The sequence below is a fragment of the Panthera tigris genome, chromosome E2 (genome assembly GCF_018350195.1).
Source record: "Panthera tigris isolate Pti1 chromosome E2, P.tigris_Pti1_mat1.1, whole genome shotgun sequence".
NCBI classification, from domain to species: domain Eukaryota; kingdom Metazoa; phylum Chordata; class Mammalia; order Carnivora; family Felidae; genus Panthera; species Panthera tigris.
The window spans coordinates 32,823,297-32,844,493 of record NC_056674.1 but is presented as its reverse complement, the minus strand read 5'-3'; the positions used below and the strand labels follow the sequence as shown (position 1 = coordinate 32,844,493).

The 21,197-nt window shown below is 52.2% G+C and overlaps 1 protein-coding gene across 1 annotated transcript in view; it reads right to left on the bottom strand.

Moving 5' to 3' along the window:
• Positions 1-21,197, bottom strand: part of SLC6A2 (solute carrier family 6 member 2) — a 46,867-nt gene that overhangs the window by 19,633 nt on the left and 6,037 nt on the right. Inside the window, exons 3-4 of the mRNA XM_042969816.1 lie at positions 13,934-14,065; positions 11,776-12,013 (exon numbers count right to left, since the gene is read on the bottom strand). Of these exons, the coding sequence (XP_042825750.1) occupies positions 11,776-12,013; positions 13,934-14,065 (370 nt within the window). The remainder of the gene's footprint in view (positions 1-11,775; positions 12,014-13,933; positions 14,066-21,197) is intronic.

Below are 21,197 nucleotides of genomic sequence, written 5' to 3'. Positions count from 1 at the left end.
ACGGTGTCGTCACACAGGGTGACCGAGGCCTTGACCACAGGCCGGCCCCCGAAAGCGCACATTGACGGAAGCCGGCCTTGGGCCGCCCCACCCCCGGCCCCTGCCCTGCATCGTTTGGGCCTGCTCGGCGCCATCCTGCCCTGGGCCAGGAAACCATCTGGGAGGTCTTCCCACTCCAGGCTGTCTTTCGTAAGCAACAACAAAAATTTTCAGTGTGACAAAAATCTCTTGAGTGCCACCTGCATGCCTGGCCCTGGAGAGAAGATGGAAATAACAGGAAAAGTCCGGAGGCTGTGCTACTCGCATCTGGAGGATAGTGGCCAGGGACATCCTACAACGCACGGGACAGCCTTCACGTCCTTTCACGGGCAGGACGACCTCCGACAACAAAGAATTGTCCAGTCCAAAGTTTTCATGTTGCTGAGTTTACGAATCCCTTGGTCCAGAAACTGAGATGACAATAAACGTTTCTCATCTAAAAGCTAAAGGCGTGCATATCCCGCGCCCTAGCAAGTCCACTCCTGGGTATTCACTCAGTAGACATGTGTACGTATGTTCACCAAATCACATGTTCTAGAATGTTCCCAGCAGCATTAATCACAATAATCTCAAATTGGAGAATACTCATATATCCATCAATAGCAGCACGGATCAATCGTGATATGTTCATAAAATAGAATATTACAAAACCACCGGCTCTCTGTGGATGGGCCCCTCACGTACAATCCTACGAGAAAGAAGTGGACGCCGAACCTGAGGAAGTCAGGACTTTCTGTCTGATTCTGCTCGCACAATCTATAACGGGCCAAAGTAACCTAAGGTGTTAGAAGTCAGGAAGGGTGCAGCCAGGGTGGGGATGCGGGTACTGAACGGGAGGGGACACAGGAGGAGTTTCTGGGACGCCGGTCAGTTATGTGTCTGGGTGCTTGGGAACATGGCTGTGTTCAGCTTGTGACATTCTGGAACCGTCCCTTACTGACATGCACTCCCCTACAATATGGCATATCCTATTTTAGAGTAAGGAAAACAAATAAAATACAAATGAGGTTTGAGAATAGCGGGGTTAGAGTAAGGAAAACAAATAAAACACAGATGAGATTTGAGAAGGGCGGGGTCTCTCACACAATCTACGGTGAAGAAACGGTAAACAGAATCGCACGCAAAATGACCGGCTGCTCACGGCTAATCAACGTCATTAGGGTCTAACCAAACGTCAAGGAAGACCAACCGATGAAACCGCAGACCGGGGAAGACAAAGAAAGCAGAATTGTTTCTGTGGAAGAGGGAACAGCTTGGTAAGGCAGAGCCATCTGCACCCCGGTCATTCATTCCTTAGTGAGTGCCTGCTGTAAACAGCCTCATCCCGGGCCTCAGCAGCACAGTGCGGACTCCTTGCACCTGGTGCCTGGTGTGGGGGGCTTACAGTGTAGCAACCGAGGCAGCATTGAATGCACAGTCCCAATAAAGTGTGACAAGCATCGGGAGCGGAGGGAGCTTCAGGGGCACCCAGAACTGGTCCCTGCCTGCCTTCCACAGCACTCCACACTCAGAGGCTGCAAACTGTCAACACCCTTCAAGGCCCAGCCCCAATGTCACCTCTTCTGGGAGGCCTCCGTGATCACCCCCGGCACGGGCCTTTCAACCCTCCCAGTTCCTGCGGCTCCTGGCTCATTCCCCAGGCCATGCCTGCCCCTGAGGCATTAGGGCTGACCGCATGCAAGGTTCTCCCAGGGTGAGAGGGTGGACGAGCCATCCTGGGTCCCGGGTCTGCAGTGCTAAGCCTGGGCCTGGCACTCAGGCCTGGTTAGCTCAGAGCAGACTGTTGGATCAGGGACACGTGCTCACCACCTCACTTGCTAAATTCAATAATCCAGCTTCTAAAGCAAGAGGACCCGGGAAGGACAGAGGGTCAGCCTCCCCCGCGCCCTCACTCCACCTCTCAGCAGCTCCTCCTCCGACCTGGGGGAGTCCTCACCCTTTGACACCGTCCAGGGCAACCAGCCACTTTCCACGCGGGAACCTAACTTCCCTTTGTCTCGTCCTGCAGGGCCTTTTGCTCTCGGCCAGCGGTCCTTTCAGAAAGTGGCTGATTGATACGCGCACACCAGCGATACAGGCCAGAGGCAGCTTCGCCATCCGTCCTTCCCCACAGTAGTGCCTTCACGCAAAAGAAGGTCACACTAAAGGCAAAAGTTCACACGCCCACAGTGGATAAACCGGCTGTAGTCGACCATCTCTCTGCCTGTCTGTATCTCTGTCTCTCTCTCTCTCTCTCTCCCACCCCTCCTCACCCCTCTTCCGTTCCCTCTTTTTTCTCCTCACTCCCTCCCTCCAGAAGAGAAATACGAGGTACAGAGCATGTAACCTGCAGGCCCATCAACAAAACAGGGTTCTCAACCTGCTCATGAGAATCACGCAGAGGGGCCCCTGGGGGGCTCAGTCGGTTAAGCGTCCAGACCTTTGATTTCGGCTCAGGTCATGTTCTCACAGTTTGTGAGTTCCAGTCCCACTTGGAATTCTGTCTCTCCTCTCTCTGCCCCTCACCCACTCGTGAACTCCCTCTCTTTCTCTTGCTCTCTCTCTCTCTCTCTGAAAATAAATAAATAAACCTTTAAAAAAATCACACAGAGAAGCTTTGTGACAATTACTGACATCTGGGCCCCCCTCTCAACCAACTGAATTAGAACCCATGGGGAACGGGCCTGGGCACCAGCATCTTTTAAATTCTCCAGGTGATTCTACTGGGCAGCCAAAGCTGAGACCCCTTGAACAACAGGCCCCCTCAACAAACCTGAGTTACAGGTTTTCCTTAGAGGAAACGTGAGTCTTCCAGAAACTGTCTTTACTTTCCTGGCAAAATAAAATTGGCTTTCTGTGCCTAAGGGGAAGAAAAGGCTCCAGAGCAGCTTAAAAAATGCAGGCTTGGAATAGTTTGGACACCTGGGTCTCAGAGGAGCCCACAGAATCAGAGGCAGATAGATGGCCGCACTCGCTGGGAGCAGAGGCACCGGAAGATGCTACCCTGGTGGGGAAACCCGTACCCTGAGTCTGGAAACTCGGTTAGCTTATCCTTGGGCAGGAGTTTAAATCTGTGGAGGCCACCACCATTTAAATTTGTGGAGGCGTGTTTCATTCACTCATTTGATCATTTACTCATCCATTCAAGACCGATGTCTATTATTTGCAAGAACGTGAAAGCAAATAGAAGAACCTGGAACAGAACTGGGATCAGACAGACCTGGGATCCCACCCTGGCCCTGCCACCAGTGATGGGGTGGCCCGAACCCTCTCACTGATTCCGCAAACTCATTCTGCACATCTTCTGTGAGCCGGAGAGGGTTGGGGGCCCGTGACACGGCCGCAGACAAGCCACGTGGAGCTCCTACGGGGTAGCGGGTGACAAAACCCGGTGTCGACTTTCCCCCTGTTGAGCCTTGTTCCTTTTCAGCAAAATGCTCTCGTGCGGATTAAATTCCAGAATGTAGACAATGCCTAGAACTCAGGAAATGCTCAACAAATGGTAACTCTAATGATCATGATCCAGTCCCAGCCTTCCAGGAGCAGGAGTGTCCCCAAAGGAGCTAAGGAGTGCCCCCAAAATGACCGGGGAGTTAGGTTAGTCCGAGGGAGTCAGCTGGCGGGTTCACTGAGGGGTGGCCGGTGCCTTCTCTGCAGAGTGCGGGAGGACAGGTGAGCTGAGAGGAGGTGCACAGGTGTGGCAGAAGGAGAGATGGACAGAGGGGGTGTGGGCGGGCACATGCATCTATCTGCAAGTGAGCAAGTGTGAACGAATGGGCAGAGCTGTGTGGTCCACAAAGGCCCATATGTCCCCTCCCCAGATGGCCCCTATCCCTGCGGCCCCCAGGCCAGACGTCATGGCTTTAAAGGACTCACCTAGCATCAGCCCCCTCCCCTCCCCCATGCAATCGGTTTTAGTGTCTAGCCCGTCCTAATCCCGCCTCCTGGTCTGCTACCACCCCCCACCCTTGCTGCCCTGTCCCAGGCCAGACCCACATTCTCTCCCTTGCTGCTATAGAAGTCTCCCCATCTCCCCATGCCACGGCCCCTTAAATCCATCTGTCTGATCTGCCCTTCTAATCTGTCAGTCTCCTGCCCCTAAGTCTTCCAGGGCTCCTTATCACCTGGAACAGTGGCTCCCACTGCCTCCCCAGGGCTGTTTGGCAATGTCTGGGCTCTCGTATCTGGAGTGGAGGAGACGCTGCCCGTATCTCATGGGCAGAGGCCAGAGATGTCACCGAACATCCCAAATGCACAGGACAGCCCTGCCCCAATGTAGAATTGCCCAGCCCATAATGCTAAAAGTGCGGAGGTTAGGAAATCCTGGTCTAAAGGATAAAAACATAAACATTTCAGAACCTGAGACTTTTCATAATTGTCCCCTGCCCAGCGTCTCCCCTGTCTCACCACACCCTGCCTTGGGCTTCTGGCCCCAGCGAGCCACTGTCACTTCTCAAGTATATGAGGCTCTGGTTGCTCTGGGCCTTAGAACTTCCTGTTCCTTTCCACCTAGAACACACTTCCCGGCCCAATTTGTCTGCCTGGCAAACTTCTCCCCTTGCTGGTCTCAACTCAAAATCATGTCCTGACTTAGTTTCCTCTCTTATGTCCTGAGAGAGAGACAGGGAGGAGGAGAGAGGGGGAGGGGAGGGAGAGGAAGGGGAGAAGGAGGGGGGGGTAGGTGTGGGGAGAGGAGAAACAGCTCAAGGAAAGGGAAGGGAAAGGACAGAAAGCAGGTGGGTGCATCCAAAAATTGACAGAGAACTAGAATCAGGTCCTGAACCCACCTGACTCTTAATTCTCCTTCCTCATTGTTTCATGGGCCAAATATTGAATGGTGTCAATAACCATTTGGCCAATTTGACTATTAAAAGCATGAGAAAAAGGCACCGGACCAGCTGTACTTGTCCTGAAAGTTGCTAAAATGACGTGAGTGCGTGTCCAACCGGATGGCTGAAATGCCCCCACGCGCGTGTGAAATCCATGGTCAGGCTCGCAGGCTTTGTCTAGAGAGTTCGCCAGTGTCAAGGCCAGACTCCTGAGCTGATTCCCAGGAAAAGAAATGTGACCCCAGCCTCTCCCCAGCAGGCCCCGAGCCTCAGGGGTTTAGTACAAGTAACTTGGGTTTGTTGGACTCTTCCAGCAGTTTAATGAAAATGAATCATCGGGAAGTATCTGGTCCAGGCTTTCCAAAGTCCGCGGGCCAAACGGGCTCAGTTTCTTACTTGACATTTGAGCACAGAGGGTTGGTGCCGGGGAGGAGGGAGCGTCTCTGTCCCACCAGGAAGAGGCAGGGGGTAGAAGTTTTCTGTCTCCGGAGCATGTTCACCAAGGGTGCCCTTTGGAAAGTTCCAGAGAGCGTCAGGGTTTCTTTTAGCTGCGGGTTGTCTGGCTTCAGGCCCAGAGCCTGGGGGAGAATAGTGGTTTTGTTCCCTTGGATGGTTTTTCCAATCCATCAGCCTAAATGAGTACAAGATGGCAATGACCCTGGCCAGTGGGCTCTGAGGGAAGAGAAGAAACGACCTAGCCTTCCTCAGGGCTGGCACCGGGGGTCCCACTTGCTGGCTCCCCAGACTGAGACGGGGGTGACTCTCTTAAAGCAGAAACATCTAGATACCAGGGCCATGCGCCATTAAGAAAAATGCACTTGCAGTTCATGACTTACGGACTGCAAAGCACACGACAGCAAGCTCAGGGTGAGAAAGAGGTGCGCGAAATGGGCTGCCGTCTACCTGCAGAGACGCCTGCGCTCGGGTCCCCGGCCCACGGCCCCAAGACTCTGTCGGGCGGGAGGAGGAAGACCTGAGAAGCCTGGGTGTGGGGTGAGAGCCCTGATCCAGACGACCTGGCTTCGGATCCCAGCCCTGCCACTTGCCGAAAACCCGACCCGCCACCTTCTTATCTGCGAGAGAGGAGTCATTTCCAACCCCGCCACCTCCGAAAACGAAACGGGTCTTGGGTGGAAAGAGATCCGGGGTGCCCAGCTCATGGTGCTGTGAGGCTTGTGGGGGGCGGGGGAGGCGGCGAGCCCTGCGGAGCACGGGGCTGCTGAAATACGCCCCGGATGCCGCTCCCCGCCGCGTGCCCCAAGTCCCCAGGTTCCGCACGGAAGACCGGTGTCTTTGTCCACCACATTCTGCTCACATCTGAGCCGGGAGGGAGTTCAGGGCTGTAACTGAAGTGACCCGCGTCTCAAAACCCAACTGGCCTCTCTCTCTCCTGCCGGGGCAGACCTGCCGGCCGTGAGGACATCAGAAGAGGAACCAAATAATGACTAGACTAGAGACAACCAACGCTATCGTTTTCCGTTTTAATTTACAAGGACAAGGGTTGCCCAGAGCAGAAAGGAAAGTCATGTTTTTTTCCTCTAGCACGAGATGATGAAGGGGGGAGCACAGAACCAATTAAACGTATCAGCAGCACCCTCTGTCCCGGCTCCTTTGCCGCCTCCTGGTCCAAAACCACACTCATAAAGTCAGGAGGCCTAAAACTTCCATCCGCAAGCTCCCCAAAGGTTCTGGGGTTTTCTGAGGCCCCGCTCCTCAGAAGCAGAGTGAAGGAGGGGCGCCTGGGTGGCTCAGGCGGTTGGGCGTCTGATTTTGGCCCAGGTCATGATCTCGTGGTTCACGAGTTCGAGCCCCGCGTCGGGCTCTGTGCAGACGGCTCGGAGCCTGGAGCCTGCTTCGGATTCTGTGTCTCCCTCTCTCTCTCTCTCTGCCCCTCCCCTGCTCACGCTCTGTCTCTCTCACAAAAATAAATAAAACATAAAAAAATTAAAAAAATAAATAAATAAAAGTGAAGATGGCCCCACAACAGGACACTGCTGGGATGTCAGCCTGAAGCAGGAAAAATCTTGCTCTGTCTGAGACCGAAGAGCACAGTGGTCAGGACAGTGGTTGTCACCCTCGGCTGAACAGTAGAATCACCAGAGGAGCTGGTGCACCAGAGGAGCCAAACCCCCCATGTTCTGGCTGCACCCAGACCGATGAAATTGGCGTCTCTGGGTGCAGGGTCCAGGCATTCGTATGTTTCTGGGTGGTTCTGAATCGCTGGGCTGGGAGCCTGGCTTTTCCACCCAGACTTCCTGGGTTCAAACCCATTCCAAATGTCACTTCTAAACTACATGACCCTGGACAAGTCGTTTCCTGCTTGCGCCTGTTTCCTCCTTCGTGACACGATGATAGTTCTAGACTGGCCACGGTGGTCAGGGTGAAAAGGCACTGTGCATAGTGACTGGGACATAATCTAGGCCAGACAAAGGTTAGCTGTGACTGTGGCAATGTTTCTGAGTAGTCATGGCCATTTATAAAGGCTCGAATCCAATACGACCCAGAGGTTAGGACTGCAGGCTCTGGATGTCACTGCCTGGCAAAGCAGGGGCTAGGGTGGGGAGAGGGAGGGTCCCAGGGGCAAAGCAGGGGCAGGTGTTCACTCACGGCCTATAGCACAAGCTGCCTGGGCCCATTGTCCTATAAGCACAAGCTGCCTGGGCCCAAATCTTGGCTCTGTGCGGTACTGGCCGTGGGGCCCTGGGGCCCTGGGGCAGTGCTTATATTCACAGCCTCCTCGTGCGTGCACTTGGGGAGGCAGGGGGTAGTTACAGAAACCTCGTGGGGTTGGGGTGAGGCTTAAATTGAAATAACACACGCAAAGAAGTCAGCAGAAAGCTGGACACACGTGCGTGATGGGGAGGGAGACAGGGATAACACTGTTAATGCAAAACGGATGTTTGCTTTAAGCAACGGCAACGCCCCAGTCCTCGAGGGGTTTCAGATGTGCTTCAATCTGCATTTGATGACAACTTTGGACCCTCTCCCCTCCAAGTCCCACACCTATGTCATTTCGCACATGTCTGCTGGAAGCCCACAGGAAACACAGACGGTGGAGGGGACATGCAGGTCAGGGACCGGCAAGTTCTCGGCACTGGCTCGTTGAGGGCAGCTCCTAGGCCCTGAGCGCCTAATTTCCCAAGCCCCAGGAGGCACAAGGCTCTCCAGAGGCCACTTTTAACCAAGCTGTATCTCTTTGGCCCTCCTGCCCTGAGATGGAAGGGATGGAAACTGGCCTAGGATAAGCCCAGTCTCCAGACAATCAGGACGCATCCCCAGGGCCTTGGAGTAGAGAATCCATAGCACTGAAGGAAGCTGGTCCTCGCATGTTGTCTTTTATGAATCTGTCTTTTCTCATCCTCTGGACCAGAACTATCCAACGTGGTAGCCACGGGCCACATGTGGCTATTTAAAGGTAAATTGATGAAGATTAAATAAAATTTAAAAACTTAACTCTTCAGTCACACTGGCCATGTTTCGATGGCTCCACTGGCCACACGTGGCCCCCTCTTGAGCTGCACAGATAGAGAACATTCCTATCACCGCAGGGCAGCACTGCTCTAGACCAGGAGTCAGCGAGCCGTGGCCCCCAAGCCAAGTCCAGGCCATAGCCTGTGAGCTAAGAATGGTCTTTGTCTTTGGAAAGGATAAAATGAAACAAAGCAGAATATGCGAGAGACATACATGCTCCTCAAGGCCTCAAATATTTGCTCTCTGGTTTTTACAGAGCAGCTTGTCACAGCCTACTCCAGACCCCGTACGCCTCACGAGTGAGGTCCCGGTGAGATTTCCCTGTCCCACCCCACAGCTGTAACAGGACTTCCTGCTTATCTGTGAACACTTGTGTCTCGATTGTTAAAACGGGGCTTGTCCCCGCCCGAGGAAAAAAGACAACACAAGCTGCATTCTGAAGAGCCCGACGTGCAAACATTTTCACATTAGGTGACCAAAACCAAGTTGACCTCAAGACATAAAAGGATGGAGTTGAGGGGGCGCCTGGGTGGCTCAGTCGGTTGGGCGGCCGACTTCGGCTCAGGTCATGATCTCGCGGTCCGTGAGTTCGAGCCCCGTGTTGGGCTCTGTGCTGACAGCTCAGAGCCTGGAGCCTGTTTCAGATTCTGTGTCTCCCTCTCGCTGACCCTCCCCTGTTCATGCTCTGTCTCTCTCTGCCTCAAAAATAAATAAAACGTTAAAAAAAAAATTAAAAAAAAAAAAAAAGGATGGAGTTGAGGATGACAGGGGAACCACAAATCAACATTGACGGTTCTGGATGAAAACCACAGAGTAAAACAACTCTCCGCGAGCCCGTACAGATGTCAATGAACGACAGAGGAGATGCAAATCAAAGCCACCATGAGATATCAGAACCTCACACCTGTTAGAATGACCACCATCAAAAAAACAAGAGGTAACAAGAGCTGGTGAGGATGTGGAGAAAAGGAACCCTCGTGCACCGTTGGCGGGAATGCAAACGGGTGCAGCCGCTGTGGGAAAGAGTATGGAGGCTCCTCAGAGAGTTACAAATACAACTGCTAGCTGATCCAGCAATTTCACGGCTGGGTATTTATCCGAAGGAAGTGGAAACACTAACTCAAAAAGATGTCTGCACCCCTGTGTTCACAGCATTATTTATAATAGCCAAGACATGGAAACAAGATATCCATGGATGCATGAATGTATAAAAACGATGGAGTGTGTGTGTGTGTGTGTGTGTGTGTGTACGGAGAGACAAAGTGTGATATACACATATGTATACACACACGTACACACACACACACACATACAAACTATGGTGTATTGTATATATGTATTGTGTATATATGTATTAGATATATATATATATACACACAATACAAAATATATATGTAATATACAATATTTTTATACTTATATAAAATTTATGTAAGTGTATATAAAATATATAATTTATCTATATACATAAAATATTCACGTGAAAAAAATGGATATCCTTCCATTTGTGACGACATGGACAGCCCTGGAGGGCGTTATGCAAAGCAAAATAAGTCAGACAGAGAAAGACATATACCATAGGATCCCACTTATACGTGGAAACTAAAAAATTTTTTACAAAGATAAAGAAAACGAACTGGTAGTTGCCAGAGGCAGGCGGTGGGAGTGGTCAAACTGGGTGAAGGTGGTAAAAAGGTACAAACTTCCAGAAGCTATAAAATAAAGAAATCATGGGGATGTAATGTACAGTGTGGTGAGTCCAGTTAACAATCCTACTGTATATTTGAAAGTTGCTAAGAGGGCAGATCTTGAAAGTTCTCATCACAAGGAAAAAAAATTTGTAACTGTGGGTAGTGATGAATGCTAACTAAACTTATTGTAGGAATCATTTTGCAATATATACATGTGTCAAATTATTGTACACCTGAAGCTAGTATGAAGTTATACGTCAATTATATCTCAATAAAAAAATGCATCAGTAAATGATAGAATGAAGGAATAAATAGGGGGAAAGGGACAACTCTTCCTTACAAAAGAATCCCAATCAATTCATCTAGAGGGAATGATGGGAACAGAAAATCACAATTAGCAAACGCTATGATAATAATCTTTGCTGGCAAGAATCATTGAAGGATGCTGAGGATGTGGGGTAAGGATGATGAGAAACAAGATATTTACATAACCTCGAGAGGTTCCCGCAGAAGACACTTGTTAATTACAAAGGGAATAATGGTCTCTCCACACAGAAGGAAGCTGGCAGGTACCGTCTTAGCCAAGCGCTCAAGGTTCCCATCCCCAGTAATAAGAGGCATCCTGTCCCTCCTGATACGGCGCACTGAGAAGGACACAGCATCATCTCTATGGTATTCTTATCAAAAATGCCTAACCTCAGTTTAATCGGGAGAAGATAGCAAACCAACCCACACTGAGGCCTAATTCACAGAATAACTGACCAGTACTCTTCAAAAGTGTCAAGGTCATGACACTCAAGGAAAGACCAGAGAACTCTCACAGACTGGGGACTAAGGGGAAGGGACAGCTAAATGCCACGTGGCACTCTGGGCTGAATCCTGGACCAGAAAAGGACGTTAGTGGGAAAACAGACGAATTTGAAAAAAGGCCTTTAGCAGGTTAGTTTACAGTATATGAACGTTAATTTTCAGATTTCAATCACTGCACTAGGGTTATATAAGGTGTCGACAGACGAGACTGAATGCAGGGTGTACAAGAGCTCTACATGTTACTTACCCAACTTTTCTGTATCTACAATGATTTCAACATAAAACGTGTCTTTTTAAAAAAGACATTCTGTCTTCTACCACCAGTCAGTGCCTCTCAGGCACACATGGTCCACATACTTCCCCCGAGCCGCACATAGCTGGCCTGCTTCTCGCTTTCTGAATTTCACCGACAACCTTCAACCTGGAAGCCCCAGAGGGACAGCAGCGCAGGTGGGCCACATGGCAGCTTCAGGACCAGTTCCATTTGGGTTCAAGCTCCAGTTCCATCAGCTGCTGGCTGAGCCCCTAGATGTTCCCTTGGCCGGCTTCATCAGTGTTCATGTCACCTCCTCAGACAAGCCCTCCCTGGCCACCCGAGCTAATGGTCCTTTCCCCCCATATACCTGGTTTTCGTTCTTTAAGAGCACCTACACTCCCTAAAATGTGTTTTATTTCCTGAAGGGCACGTCGACTCTCTAGAGAAACGTTCTTGCTTCCTTACATGTTTACTAGGGTATTTCCCCGCACCCCCACTCTCCCAGGCCGGAACACAGGGTCCTCCACTGCCCTGGCCAGGGCTGTATCCTCAGCTCCCAGCCCAGGGTCAGGCCTGTGGTGGCTTCTCAGTGCCCCCTACAAATGCCGACCGGGTGGTTTCCCTTAGTGGTCGGCCCAGGTCCTGCCCCGCACAGGTCTCGGTGCGCCCGAGTGAATAGGACAAGGGGTCGATGACTTACTCGTAAAACTCTGCTGCCGGCGTGAACTTGTACTTGGAGTACTTGGTGTGGTTGCCCAGCACAGAGCTGTTGAGGAGCTTGGGGTCGGTGCAGTTGGGGCTGTTCCAGGCATGGCCGCAGTCAGTCCAAGGCAGCTTGAGGGTGAAGGAGGAGAAGAGGTAGTAGAGAGACCAGGCGATGATGACGTTGTAGTAGAAGCCAACGTAGATGGCGATGAGGATCACAGCATAGCCAACTCCTGGGCGGGGGCAGAGAGGGATCAGGCGCGGGCTTCCCCGGGCCCAGCCCCAGAGCCACCTCTCTCGGGGAGCCAGCTCCAACCATGGCACGACCCAACCCCTACGCCCCTCCTTCTCTGCAGCAGGTTGTCAGAGCCTCACCTCCATGCCCTGGGAGCCCACGACCCCTTCGCCTGAGTGCTCTCTCTTGCCTCTCTTGCCCACTCCTCAGGCAGGCCAGAAGGGTCAGGACCCCAATGTCCCCAGGGAGCAGCCAGAGCGTATGTACCGGAGCGTATGGAGGCACCAGAGTGTGAGTATCCCAGACCCCTCACCCCCTGGGCCGAGTAAGCGGGAGGCATGCTAACAGTCTCTCCCAGGGGGATGGGCCCCTGCTCCATGGTGGAACAGGCTTGATTGACACACCTTTTATTGGCTGACACCCTCCCCTCTGTCCCTCACAGTCTTTCCTAGAATCGACTCCCCAAATAACTCCCTCCACAAATCCTTGTCTCAGGACGTGCTTCTGGGAAACCCCAAACAAGCAGTCCCTGATTAGCACTTCAGTCCTGGGTGTTCTCTGGGCCCTCCTTTCAACCATCTGCTCCATGCGTGGGCCAATCTCATCTTCCTGAATATGCCGGAAGCTCTTCTTGGGCTAGCCAGTTCTAGGGCTTTTGTCTACAGTAGACATTTTTTTTTTTTTTTTTTTTTGCCTGTGCAATATTGATTAAGGGAGTAGCCTTAAGTGTTCTTAGCATGTGAGGTTTGGGTGAGGCTAATCCCTCACTTCCTTGATCTGGCTGTAGACACACGACTCAGGCCTGGCCAACCAGAGTTCTGCTTCCCCACAGCCATAGGGATTGGTTGATAGGTAAACATACGACTCAAGTTAAACCAAGGAGAGTCTTCTCTGGGATCTTTACTGATGATAAAAAGGTGTTTTCGATTTATTCTGTCACTGGTAAACTTGGTAGGATTTAATCTTGTTGTTAATGGCCGGTTTTGCTAGCACCTGAGAAGAATATGCCTGAGACGGATGCTAACACCGACTTCAGACGGAGAGAGGTGGAGAGAGATTCCAGATAATACTGTTCAAGGACCTGGATCAAGCTGTACCCGAAGCTAGCAGAAACTCTTGGACTTAACCATATCATAAGCCAAAAATTCTTTTTACATGAAAGCCACTTTGAGCGGGATTTCTGGAAGTTAAACTAAAAAGTCCTAACCAATACACACGTCTTATAAGCCTCTTACCAGCCTCTGTCTACTACACGACTGAGTAGAAGACAGTCGGGAGACAGGTGCCAGCTGAGAAGAGGCTCATAAGGATCATACTGGCCCTCAGTGCCACCCGGGCCCAGTTCACTAAGCAGTGCTTGGGAGACACAAATTCTGATTCCATACCCTTCTCGTAGACATATGGGGGCCAAGAAATGGCAGTTGCTATGGCTATTTTTTCCCAGATGTGCTCCAAGTCCCAAATGCAAGCAGGCTTCATCACCTGTCCCAGATGTGATCGATTAGTCGTGGCTGCTGTATTCAGGACTGTGAGACAATTTCCTAGCTGAGCCCAGAAAGGTCTATGATCTATTTATCATGTCTGCCATGGGAGCAAGAGGGGAGAGTAGAGGCATGTGTTGAGTACTTCTAGCACTTTTGTAAATATTTCCCATACAGGAAACAGACACCCTCTGGTCAGTCAGCAGCGGAGGCTGGACTGGTACCCAGGCTCCCAGACTTTCTAGGCTAAGCTGGCCTTGACACACCAAGGGCTCTCCGTGTAGCTTGCAATGGTGGATGCTTTTGACCTTGCCAATACCTACGAATCCCACAAGAGAGCTGGTCTACCCCTCGGATCCCACCTTTGGAGCAGTTTCTCCAGGGGCACCAAGGAAATCTTTTGGACACTGCTTGACTCCCCTGCACCCATCCTTTACCTTTGAAAAATGGGCAGATCTTCCACACTGTGGCTGCCCCTTCTCGGTTGTACTGGCCCAGAGCCAACTCCATGTAGAACAGGGGCATCCCAGCAATGATAAGGAACAGGGTGTACGGGATCAGAAAGGCACCTGGAGGACACAGAGGCAGAGCGTGACTCCCTGGACCCCTGGCCAGCCTTGCGTCTGCCCCCTGCACCTGCTTGGATCAATGTCTACCAGAGCCTAAGTGTCCTCAGTTATCTGCTCCCCGGCCACTTCCCAAGGGGTGTTTTGTGGTAGGGAAATAGATTTAACACAGAGCACTCAAGACAAATAATCGTAACAGTAACAGTAACAGTAACAGTAATTGTTGTGGGACCAGGAAAAACCATCACTATGATAATGAGGTTGTGTGGTCAAATCAGTAAAATCTGGGTTAATCAAAGCTGAACGAGCTTGTTCCTGGCAGGATTCTTCTGGCCTTGGATACACATAGGCACACACTATGAAGCACCATGAAGACGCTTAGAGGTATAGTCTTTACCAACTTCATTTAAATGCAGAACCTTTTCTTTCATGGATCACCACTCTGGGGAATGCCAGTTGCCCCAAACCCTCCTTTTAAAGGTCAGAAAACTGACATCAGTGAGGGAGAGACAGTGCCCAAAGCCTCACACGATTGAGTTTCTAACTTTGCTTATATTTGTCTCATTTTCAGGTCACATGGGGCTTTCCCAAACACAATCTCACTGGATTATTAGTTTCACAGCTGCTCAGAGACATGATCAGACAGGGTCATTATGTCCCCCACCTCCGGGGGAAACTGAGGGCAGGGAAGGGAGTTGAATCAGGCCTGTTCTTGCTACTGGTAAGGGACAGAAGCAGGATTCACATTCAGGTCTTCGAACGCATCAGGCTCCCCCTGCTACAGGCGACTGAAGGCAAATAATCCCTAGAGCGAGCGTCTGACCAGGGAAGAAACCCACCCAGAGCATCGCAGACACCAGTGAGAGCCCCTGGCCATGGGCAGCAACTCATCCCCGAGAGAATTCCTGCTGGGATGAGACGTGTGTGAGTCTCAGAGATGATGCTCAGCGTGTCCGGCAGCCTGGGGCGAGCTTACCGGGCTCTGACGCCGTTAGGTGACTCACTGGGATACGTGCCATGTCAGCCCAGGCTGCCAGCGTGACCGAAGCAAAATGCCAGCTCCTTTTCCTGACGCAGCTGGAGGTGGCCAGGCCAGATCCACACTCGTCCCCGCCTCTGGCCTTTGGCGGAGATGCAGTAGCCTTGGAAACCAAACACTCTCTGGCCCGCCCACACCAGGAAAGTGCAGAAGCCGGGAAATATTTAATGACAGTAGCAGGAGGAATATAACATCCTGTGCCGTGTTCCAGGTGCTTTCCATGCAAGGTCTCCTTCGACCTTCACAGTGACCCTAAGATGCAGCGATGATTGCTATCTCCATTTTCCAGACGTGGAAACTGAGGCTCCAAGCTAGCGAGGAATTATGGCAAAGTCACGCGGCACCCCAGGTTCAAACTCACCCAGTCTCACTTACTCAGGCTGAGCCCCCACTTTCTTCCCAGGGCTGCTCCTCGGGAAGCCCAGGGATCTTAAGGACAAAGCGTGAAGTGTCGGCCCCAGTGCTCTGGGATCCAGTCCCTTCCGAAGCAAGAGAAGGACCAGCACTGTGGGCACAGGAAAGACACTAGCAGGAAGTGAGTCCCTCCTACGTATCATGTAGGCACTGGGCCCTGGACATCCGTGATCCCATCGACCCTAAGTCTGAGGTAGCAACTGCTATGCCCATTTCTCGGAGGGGGAAACTGAGGCTTGGAGAAATCCAGTGACTTGACCAAGGTCACCCAGCCAGTAAGTGATGGATCTGGGGTTTGGCCCTAGGTCTGCCTGCCTCCAGAGCTCCAGAGCCATTCCCAACATAATTTGTAGACGCCAGAATATTCCAGCTTCAGTGAGGGACGTGAGGCTGAACAGGGTCTCAGAGGGGAGGCTGTCCTGGAACTGGGGATCTGGGGCCAGCTTAGCCATCTCGTCAGTTGGTCATATATACTGGTCCAATACCCCATCCCCTGCTCCCTGCTGGACCTCTTTGAATGCCCACGTGCCACCCTCTCTCGTCCCCTCCTCATTTCTTGCTTTCAGACTCTACCTTGTCCTTCTCCCTCTCCCACACGCAGAGAGGGCCGACCTGGTACCTGAGCTCTCATCTGTCCACGGTGCTGGCAGTAGTGGTGGTGGCGATGGAACGGACGCTGGTAATGTGACAGAGGTAGTTGGTGGTGGTGATGGTGACATTGGTGAACATCTGTTATATGACGAGCCACACACTGAGCTTTTACGTAATTCTTCATTTGAAATCATCCCTGAGACGTAATTACCGCTACTTCCACTCAACAGATGAGGAAACTGAGGCTAAGAAAGGTTAAGTTGCTTGTCCAGACTAGAATAATCTGGACATCCCTTTGAGCCCCACTCCGTCTCCCACCGCCTTGCTACTGCCCTCGGGAGACGGGAGCCAGAGAGTAGGGGAAACAGACGCATCTGACTGTTGAATAGGTCTGAAGACTGAGGTCGGTGGCCCGAGGGACGGCGGGGAAGGAAAGAGCGGGGCTCACGGCTCAGATGTTGGCACTGGCGTTCCTTTCCACAGCAAAGGGAAAGAGCAACGTCAGCCAACTAACCAGGCGTCTCACTCGGGCCAATGTCCCCCACTCCAAACCTCCGGGTGGCCGGAGGTTTACAACGGGTTTACAACAGGTAGGTAAATTGCCCAGATGGACATTCGTCTCCTCTTGTGCTTGGCTGGGAGTGCCAGCAGAGGAGATTAGGAAGGAGGATGACAGGTCTGCACGAGCCCGAGGCTCTTCTCTGTGAGCGCCTGTGATGTGAGCCCAGCCACTGCTTCAGGAGGAAACAGCCCAAGAACACTCCAGAATGATGGAGCAGCTGAGTGTGCATAAAAACCAGAAAGCTGCCCAGGGGCCAGTGCCTTATTCCGAAAGAAGACACTGACCAGCTGGCTGGGCCAAGCCCCCTTGCAGAAAGATCTGGAGGAAGCTGAAGCAGGGCTGGAGAGCCAGAAAGGGGTTTCAGGGATGCCTGAGGTCAGCCGAGGAGGCCTCGCTTAGAAACAGCCCTGCAGCAGCTCCTGGGAAACTGAGGCTGGACTGCAAACTTTCCAGAAGCTACTGCCCTGCAAGGCCCATAACCACCACATCCCCAAGGCCCTGCTACGTGGCAGTACCAGCTGCAAACCGGCCTTGCACAGGGTCTGAGAGCTGAGAACCTCAGACGCCACAGCCCACAATCCTGTCTTGATTCTGGAATGCTCTCTCTGGTTACGCAGGTCCTGGTGTACAGACCCAGAGGAGCACCCACAGGGCATATCTCCTGAGGCTCTCAGCTCCTGGCAGTCTTCACACAAATGCACGCACACAGATGCACACCCGTGCACACTCGTGACCCTTCTGCACAGTGACACACACGAACACCCGAGGAAAGACCTGTGGGCCGTAAAAGAGACTCTGACAAATGGCCTTCGGATGAATTTAGTAAGGAAAGCATCCGTCCCATCACTGCTAGCCCAGGGCACACTGCCTGCAACCTCACCATTAAAGAGGCACCGCACTGGTCAGAGAGGGGTTCTGGAATCTTCTGTACAAATGCCAAGCCCTCAGGAAGTGAAGCCCAGGGGCACCAAGTTCCGAGTGGGATGCGCTGGGGCAGATGAGGAGGGCAAATGAGAGGAGCTCAGGAAAGGGGAGGGAATGTCTGCAGGGCCCTCAGCAGGAGGCAGAAGGGCGGAGGCCCACTGGGAATCCGGGGTGAGCTGGAGAGAGTATGACCAGGGAGGGGCTGCAGGAAGGAGAGCTGGGTCCCTCAGGGAACCCACTTCCCAGTCTGCTGAGGGCCAGATGCCTCCAGCTGTGCCTTCTGGCCACAGCCTGATATATCAAGAAGTGAAGACTCGTGGGACTGTTCCCTCGGCGCCCGTGGCTCAGCTGTGGATGGGCAGCGGCTGCGGCTTTCGCCAGAGTTCCAAGAAAACCTCGGTCAATGCTGAGAGTAGCCAGATTTGTGCCCTCGCCCTGAACACCCTGAAGGCATAGTAGACATAAGGGCGGGCACAAGAGAGGGTGACATCTGCATGAGAGCCGGTGCTGCTCGCGGCAGGCACGCGGGTGGGGCCGGGGGGCAAGGTGGCCCTGGCATTGGACACCGCACATGGCCACGGTTTTCCACATGACCCATCAGGCTGCACCTTTTAAATCAAACATGCTCTATCTTCGTGCCTCGACAAGTGCACGTTCATAACTGTTCTATCATAAGGTTCCGTTTTGGAGCCCTCGCCTCTGACAGCCCTGTGCCACAACGGGGCGGCGAAGGGGGGAGCCCCACCTCAGCTCTGTCCAGGGACACGCAAGGCCTTTTGCACGTATGTATGGACTATTGCACACACATGTCTAAGCTCTGTCCACACCCCTGCAGACCACAGGCCTCTGGCCTCCCCTGGGGCCTGCGGCCTGTGCACATTACAGAAGGAATGAAGCGAGAGGCCCGTTCAGACCCAGAAGGAGGTTGGGGCGTTTGCACAGGGAATGACTGGGAACCGGTATCTGGAGTGGTGGCGGGGGTGGGGGGAGGGGGGCAGTGTTCTCGGTGGGCAGGCCTCGGTGAGAAGGGAAAGAGGGCGGAGCAGGGCTGTCTAAAGCACAGGGCCCGGGGAAGACCCCCTGTGACACAGTATGGAATACGGATACAGTAAAACCTTGGTTTGCAAGCATAATTCATTCCAGAAACATGTGTCCAGATCCAAAGCACTTGTATATCAACGCGAATTTCCCCATAAGAAATAAGGGAAACTCAGATGATTCATTCCACAGCCCCAAAATATTCATATAAAAATGATTACAATATGGTAATAGGACGCAAAATAAGAAAGAAAATTCAAAACATGAAGAAAAATAAACAGATTAACCTGCGCTTACCTTGGAAGACCTTCGTGGCTGGTGTAAGGGAGACGGGAGAGAGGAGGGTTACTGTGTAGGACGACTTTCACTATCCCTAACAGAGTCACTGCTATCTATCGGCTCAATGGAATCTTTTTCTTTTCGCACGACTTTAACCAGGAGCTTATCCAATGACCTAGAAGGAAGCCAAGCATTCCTAAGCTTCCTCTTGTATAGAAAAGCAAAGGACTGTCCATCGGTGCTTTGAAGGGACAAAAATACACTACTGCCAGTCATGGGCACCTTCCAACGTTCTGGAAAAGTCACTGATTTCTGCCAAACACCGCGGCCTGAGACGGAGCACCTGAGCCTAGGAGACGATTACCTATAATTCCGCAGTGAGAGAGAGAGAGAGAGAGAGAGAGAGAAGAACGATTGGCTCCGAATCATTGGCTCCGTTGTGATCATGTGACATTCAACGTCACGTACCACTCGTATTGCAAGACATCATTGCTTTATCAAGTTAAAATTTTTTAGAAATGTGTGCCTCGTCTTGCGGAAACACTCGAAAAACAAGTTACTCGCCATCCAAGGTTTTACTATATCTGGTCTCTGCTCTGGGTTTCTGAGACAGAGCTCTTAAAAACCCCTTGTAATTTTCTTCTTCTCTTTTAATGTTTATTCATTTATTCTGAGAGAGAGAGAGAGAGAGAGAGAGAGGGAGAGAGAGAGGCAGAGAGGGAGAGAGAACACGAACACACGAGCAGGGGAGGAGCAGAGAGAAAGTCCCACGCAGGCTCCACGCCTCTGTCAGCGCACAGCCCCACACTGGGCTCCATCTCACCAAGTGTGAGACCATGACCTGAGCCCAAATCACGAGTCAGATGCCCAACCGACTGAACAACCCAGGTGCCCCAAACCCTTGTAATTTTCTGAGTGGGGGTGATAGGAATGTCTTACACAGGGCTCCTAAGTCCCTTGGAGTTTTCTGGGTGATACGAGTATCTTTCATTCTAATGAGACAATTCCCGGTGAGCTCCTGGACGGTGGCTGGTCACCAGAAGAGCCAAGCCCTGATTAGAAGCTTGGAACTTTCGGCCCCAGGTTCCAACCTCCAGGAAAGAAAGAAGGGCTGGAGACAAATAAAGCTAATATCGATTACGCCCGCGTGATGAAGCTTCCATAAAAATCTCTGCACTACGGAACCTGGAAAACCTCCAGGCTGGTGAACATCAGCACACGCCAGGAGGGTGGCCCAGCCCAACTCCATGAGGACAGAAGCTCCCGCACTCAGGACTCGTCCAGAACTTGCCCCATACACCTCCTCATTGGTATCCTTTACCATACCCTTTATAACAAACTGGAAAATGTAAGTTAGTGCTTCCCTGAGTTCTATGAGCTGCTGTGGCACATTACTGACCTGTAGAGAGGATCCTGGAAACCCCTGACTTATAGCCAGGTGGTCAGAAGCACAGGTGACAGCTTGAGACCCATGGGTGGCATCTGAAGTGGGGGCAGTCTTGCGGGACTGAGTCCTTAACCTGAGGGGTCTGCCAACTCCCGGTCGCCAGTGTCAGGACTGAATTGTAGGACACCCCGCTGGGGTCTGGGGAGCCGGAGAATTGGCCAGTGCATCTCTGGTTTGCTGTGATAATTGGAGACGATGGAGGAGAAGTAACTACCTGGTGCTTAGCAGGCGCTCTGTAAACGGGAATCACATCCCACCGTCACACCGCAGAGCGCGCACAGTGCAACTTTGTAAACTGGAAATCGCCAAGTTGACAAGTGCCTGTGCAGGGGACGGTGGCCGGGTCCCGCACGGAGCACAGCGCCGAATGCCTGCTGGAGGCTCACCAGCACAGGAGGACGTGGAGGCGGTCCCCCGGACCCTTCACGTCCCTATCCCGAGTGAGGCCGGTTACTCCCCCTGTGGCCGTCCCCCTTTCAGAGGTGCCCACGGCCAGCTGAGGCTCTGCTGAACCTGGCAGCCGACCTCTCCCTCTGGCCGGCACTGCTTTTTTGCCTTCCCCAAATCCCTCCCCCGCAGCCTTCACTTTCCACCTTCTTTTTGTCCTTCGCACCATGGAGAATGGAACAGATCAGTCTTGTCCAAAGCAATGCTGTGCACGCTGTGTGTCGGGCATAGGGCCACCCGCCACCCCCACCCCCAAGTCTCTGCCAGTTAAACAGCTGGCTTCACACGGCCATTTCTTTAGAGAAACACTCCGCTTCTTACAATAAACGAAGCCCAGATCATTCATGTTTGTCAACACAGATTCTGCCCAGGGTAGGATATTGGAACCATGCGG